This window comes from Athene cunicularia (genome assembly GCF_003259725.1).
Source record: "Athene cunicularia isolate RWA chromosome 2 unlocalized genomic scaffold, athCun1 chr2_part1, whole genome shotgun sequence".
Classification (NCBI taxonomy): Eukaryota; Metazoa; Chordata; class Aves; order Strigiformes; family Strigidae; genus Athene; species Athene cunicularia.
In genome coordinates, this window is record NW_020799095.1 from 23,702,516 (window position 1) to 23,708,991 (window position 6,476).

At 35.5% G+C, this 6,476-nt stretch overlaps 1 protein-coding gene across 1 annotated transcript in view; it reads right to left on the reverse strand.

The window, feature by feature from the left end:
* Positions 1–1,536: 1,536 nt before the first annotated feature.
* The window catches only part of PHF14 (PHD finger protein 14), a 169,356-nt gene continuing 164,416 nt past the window's right edge, over positions 1,537–6,476 (reverse strand). The window contains 1 exon segment of the mRNA XM_026842187.1: positions 1,537–1,717. Coding sequence (XP_026697988.1) covers positions 1,643–1,717 — 75 coding nt within the window. The 3' untranslated portion in view covers positions 1,537–1,642.

The following is a 6,476-nucleotide window of genomic DNA, read 5'->3' on the forward strand; positions in this document are numbered from 1 at the left end:
CACTGCATGCACTTTATGAATGGTATGTACTTTGATATTTGAAAAACACCATTCTTCTGTTTCCCAGACTGAATGTCTAGACCGTAACACATACGCTGAAATACATGTAGGTGAAACCTATTAATGGTGCATCTGATTTTCCTACTACAGGCAGAATCTTGATGCATGGCAACCATTATTATTCTATTTTTACAATCTGTGCTAGAAACAGGAGACTACTTTTTCTAAATTAACTACAAAGGTTTGAAAATCAGTGCATTTTCCCACTTCTAAATTATTATGTCTGAGATGGTTACAGTGGATGATCCGCATCAAACAGACCAATGCTGAATGTATTTTATATGCCATGATAGCTGCATTCGTTAAAATGAGATCTAGTGTTATTAAACTCCTGTAGAGTAATTGTGATTGAAATTTGTCCATGAGCTACACACATTTGTACCTCATGAACCAGAAAAGAATTTGTAAAAGATATTGCTTACGCATAGGCATGTTGCTTTTAAAATAGCTGAAACTATAATTTATACAGACAGGATAAACTTGAAGATTAATGCTAGTTACAATCTGATTTAACACTCAATATATAGTATAACAGTAAAAATATAAAAGAGTGGGAAAAGAGGTGAACTTTCTCAGTCGAAGACGATTCATTTCTTCTAGAGCAAGATAAACTTCCCTCAATGGAATTCAGTGAGTGTTGCTTTAATCCTAAAACAGAATTAGTAAGATTTTTGGTTTCCTCATTGCAATCTCTGAAACTATTGAGCTATAAATCTACATCTGCGTTTCTTGTACTAACCTTCCCATTTACTGACCTGCACGAGCTAAAAAGCAGACATAAATTGGAAATCAAAAGGATGAGTATAGGAATTAAAGTTTTTCATTTTAGATTTTCTTTACTCACTTAAAGGTCTAATGACACAGCAAGAAGTTATTTTATTCTGTCAGAATGGAAAGATTGGCATGAAGGAATCAGACCTGGGTAGGATGTCCTAATCAAGACAAAAACTTGACATTCATTAAAAGACAATTATCATGTGAAGATGGAAATGTTTTACATGGAAGAAAATGGTAATGCAACATGAAAACAATTAAAAATCACATGAGATACAAACATGTAAAACTAATTACTTATGAAAACATACTGTACATGCCAAAAAAATCCTTGCCTCCACCCGGTCCTCTGAAACATTTATTTTAATCACTGATCAGAAGAAACTTCAGAACTCATTTAGCAGAACACATTTATTTAACTTTTAAGAATCAAAGCTCATGCTCAGAAATAGTAAAATATCTCTGAGTTATAACTATCCTTTAAGGATAACATTGCTTTGTAGAGTAAAAAAAAAAATTAAAAAAATGACCTGTTTGCTTAGTAAATGTTATTAGTGATGAAAAACCCATCAGCTTTCTGTACCATGTTCAAAAAGCTTTTAGAATTTCATTGGTATGGTGCTCAGTTCTGATAATTCAGCTTTTAATGCAATCAAGAATATCACCAGGAGCTACTTAATTAATTCCCCAGTGCAGCATGAATTTAATTTTCAATGACTTTATTGAGAACTTTTTTTGTTAATTTTACAATGAGAAACTATAATCACTGTTACACAACTTGCAAATATTTCAAACAAGACAGCGATCTCTATTTTTTTGATTTTTTCTGTTCCAGATTCAGCTCCTGAGATGAATTTCCTGCCTCAGCTTCATTTTCATCTTCCTGTAAAAGAAAATGAAAACCTGAACATTAATCAACTCATTAAAGAAGTACACTTTTTGTACTTAGGCATATGTATAAAATTCTGTGCAGAGTTTTGCCACCCTTTGCCTGACCAATAAGATCCAAAATAAGCAAAAAATGTCATTTATTCAAGCATTTGTTTTTGCTCAAGAGGTGAAATAGAAATTATAGTAACTTTAAACAAGCGTAATTACCTACATTTATAGTATAAGAATAATTTAATGAGTAAGTATTCACTGACCAATTTACTGGATGGTTATATAAAGAAATTACTAACCCATACATGGATTACGAAATATTCAAACATCTGCAGCAGACAGTATTATACACCTTTCCTTTGTTCTTGACCAGAGATTTCCACTAAATTACTTCTGAATGTGAGAACTTTCATCATTGTTCTCAAAATTACTTTTGAAAAGCATCTGCCATTGAAAAATGTTTCATTTTTTTGAGACCAGATACGTTTACTTCACTATTTGATAAAAGACAATAAATTTAACTTCAGAGACACTTTATGTGCTGCAGCATCGTATTTTTGTCCCATCTAGCATATTTTCTTGACAGGTCTGCCAATTTTCCAATTACTTGTACCACCATATGTTATCTGAAGATCAGTCAGGTCTAAAATAGGAAACATGAGCATGTCAGGCAGCAGTATGCTTACAATATTCTACAGCTTCAGCTCCAAGAGTAGGTCTCATAATTCACTACAGGTTCCTTTGGATCTCACTGAAAAAATGAAGTGACATCATAATGCCTGTTTCCATAGGAATGGATACTATTTTGTGTCCAGTACAAAATCGTGACCTCCAAAGTATAAATTATGGAAGACTGAGAAAGTGGTTTTATAAGGCAACTTGCAACCCACTGCATCATGAACAGTCCTTATCACCCATTCAAAGTATGGCCTGCATTTTAGTTCAATATACAGATAATTTTCCTCATTCCCAAACCACAAAGAATAAGAAATGAATAGACATTTGGGAATGAAGAAGTGTCCTGGCTGCAGTAACAGCACTCATCACAAGTCACAGTTGAGAGAAAGGAAATGTCAGGGACACTAGGTGGGACCCAGGAACACAGGATGCAGTTTCCTCCTTTAAAACAGTACCTTCATTCTTCTAGGAAAACAACTTCATCTTTTTGCAACCTAGACCTCCTTTCACCATAAAAGAGTGTTTTGTAAGCATAATTATAACAAAGATTTAGAGGTATAAAATATATAGGAAGATGACATGGGCAGCACAAAATTGAACAGCAATGAAAATATCTCATTTAAAAAGTATGGTCTTGTATTATGTTACACAACACTAAAATAAAATGGAAAAGCTAGTTGTTCTATTAAAGAAACATACACTCCATTTTGCTTCTAAATTTTCCCCCCTTCTGGAGATAGGATAGGCACTGGGAAATATTTACATGACTGACCACTAAAGGCTAAAAAGCTTTTTTGCTTATCTTCCTGGACTGTCATTTCTTCGATTACCTTTAAAACATGTAGTGAGCGCTGTTGCTCCTTTAGTTCAGGTGAGGAGACATGGTGCATGTGTGTGAAAACAAAGATTGTTGATTTGTTGAAATTACAAGTGTAGCATATTTTCAAGAGAGTGTAATGTATAGTACACACACTGAGGACAAACTTCTAAAGAAAATAAAGGCAAGGCAGAACAGGGAATGACACAGGAGCAGTGTGTAACTAAGCTTAGATGTAATGCTTACAGGTGACAATGAATATCTCTGAATAAAAAAGCCACCCACAGAAACTTTTGGCTGCTACAGAAAACCAGCCAGGTTCTTTCACGAAGGACCTGTTAGTAAAAGAACAGCAAATCTGCATATTTCTGAAGGTCCTTACCTGCAAAAGTTGTTTCCCTACTGACCTCAGTGCCAACTAATCCACCCCCCTAGCACACTGTCTGCCATTATTAGAATGTCCTGACTTGTACTCCCTCATACAGGGAATACAAACCCTACACAATCGTTCTTTTCCCAACACACTTGACTTTGCTTAGGGCTTTCTCTCCTAATAGAGGGAGCACGCAGAAATTTCAGAGACTACAGGGTCATATCTTCACTGAAGACTACAAGAGGGTGAAGGGATATTAGGCTCAATAGCGAACATCAGCTTCCTGAGTCTATTTTTTGTGGACAAAAAGGTTTTATCCAGTGAAAGAGGTTTTGTAACAGAATATTCCGGCTTTGTGTAGACTTGAAATGTTGTAATTCTGTGCTCTGTAAGGTCATGCTTGCTCTCTGGCAGATTTCCTAGGTTACAGCAGCAGCTGCAGTGATCAGTGTTTTCTGAGATGCAGAAATGATGGCTGAGTGGCTATGGCAAGTTCAGGATTTGCTCAAGATGGAAGCATCCGCATTGGGATATTTTGCAGTACCAATACTCTTTCATTTGTGCATCTACTGTTGCTTCAACCAGATAAAAAATATTCAAACAGGTAGAATGTATCAGTAGAGTATAAATCGGACTTACGTGGGCACATTCTTACACACAAGTCATCCAGGTTCCTGACAGATATTTTGTTATTTTTTGTTATTTTAATGGTTTTATGCACAAAAGCTTTCTGTATAGTACTTTATTAAATCATGCTCCACACAGGACATCTTAATTTTGTAGAGGCACTTAAGAACATTTTGAAACAGAAATCTAAGTTTAGTGTTGCTGAACATGGGTGGCTGCTGTGCAAAACACAGAGTAATAACGGCCGAACTTTCACATAGTGAATTATCAAGGGCAGAAAACTTTTTCTTTGTCAGATTTGTCTTCAGCCAGATCAGTTCCCAGACCTATGCACTGCCACATGAACAACAGTGCCAGCACAAAAGAGATGGCAGAAATGATTAGCAGGGAGCACTGGAAAGTATGAACCACCAGTTCTGGCACTCATGCAGCTTTCTGCCAGAAAAGAAGTGACAGCAGTGGCCTGAGAATGGCAAACTTAATAATGACTGAAAATTATCAGAAAATTTTGAGATGTCAACTCCAGCAAATAATAATTGCAATATCACAAGATTTGAACTGGCAATTTAGAGGACACATGTTAACCATACTCCAAGAGGTGAAGACTCACTATTATTTCAGTTTGCTGACAAGGCAAAATTTCTATGAAATGTTTTATCTTTTTTTTTTTTTAATAGCCCAAGACACATCCCAATGATTGCACATAGAATATTGAACTGGTTGGAGTTTCTATTGTTTTTAATAATGTTTGAATTTTCAGCTAAATAGACTATATAGTCTAATTATCAAGGAATTATGCCAAACAGACTGCAGATTAAACATATTTAATATATTTGTTTTACTAATTACCACCTATCGTTATCTTTATAATGTTTTTAATTCTGACACACAGCAAAGGAAAACCTTTTATTTTTATGTTATCTGTTAAAAAACAGTCCATGATGACAGTGTGTAAAGTTTCTATTATCAATGGCTACACAGAAGATGAAATACTGAATTCCAGTCTCCGTTTCACAGAAATTCAGTTGACATTATTTCTATTAATGTCTTACATCTCTATTTTGTTATTATTTATTTTGCTTCCAGCCACCTATGACTCCACCATCTAGTGTTTTCTGTACTAAAAATCCTGAAACAGAGAACAGCCATTTTGGTGTTAATTTGTTCAACAATCAAAGTAGCTTTTGCTAAGAGATGTAACAAATCAAACTCCTCTCGGTATCTTTTTTGACTACAGACAACCATAGACTTGAATATTATATGGTGAATTTTGAATGTGCTCACCTACAAGATGCCTCAGCACAGCTCTGGTAAACTTGTAAGAGCAGCAAAGGGAAGTGAATCCCTCAAGACTGTATTACTATTCTTACTGAAAGAGTACATTTAACAGCCCAAATATTATTTTCATGTTAAAATGAATAAAATTTATTAGTCTGGAATTGCCATTCTTTCAGATTTAAAAAACTGACAGCGATAAAGTAGAAGGGACATTAGAAAGTGCTGTTAAACCCAACATGATGAAATGAAATGTCAGCTCAGGAGCTCTTTAAGCCACTGATGACACTGATGATTTCGGGCTGACATAGCGCTTAGGGATATGGTGTAGTTGAGAACTGTCAGTGTTAGGTTAAGGGTTGAAATAGGTGAGCTTCAAGGTCTTTTCCAACCTAGATGATTTTGTGATTGCACACCTCATTGGCGTCCTGGTGACACTGATGGACCTTCCACCTCTGCTTTTTTGCATACATCCTTTCCCCAGGCATCCCACCTTTTCCCTGATGGAAATAAGGTATTGGATTAAAGGGTCCTTTGGATGCTCTATGGATGTCTTCAAATGTCCTAAGGTCTCAGTCTGGTCTCAGTTTTAAATTCTTGATCCTACAATCTGCTACCTAAAGAACTCCTGTGAATTATTATTAAAGTATTGAGCATTCGATAGCTTTACTGAAGTTAATGGGAATACTTCGATATTGAGATGTCTTTAGGTGCCAAAAACTAAAGGTAAGAAGCTCACTTTTAAGATCCTATGTCTGAAAATTTTGATCCGACAGTTGAAAAAGACTGTCATATAACTTTATCTCCTCTGAAAACATGATTAAGGTCAACTACAAATGATGCTCCAAAGACTAACAGGTCCCATGGGGAAAGTTAATTTTGTAGTAATTATTCCAGAATATTCCCCTGTAGACAAATTTTGGCATGGGGGGAAAAAAAAAGAAGCCTAGAAATAAGCTTTTGAGTGTCCCTTTCTCTTCCCCCCCCCCC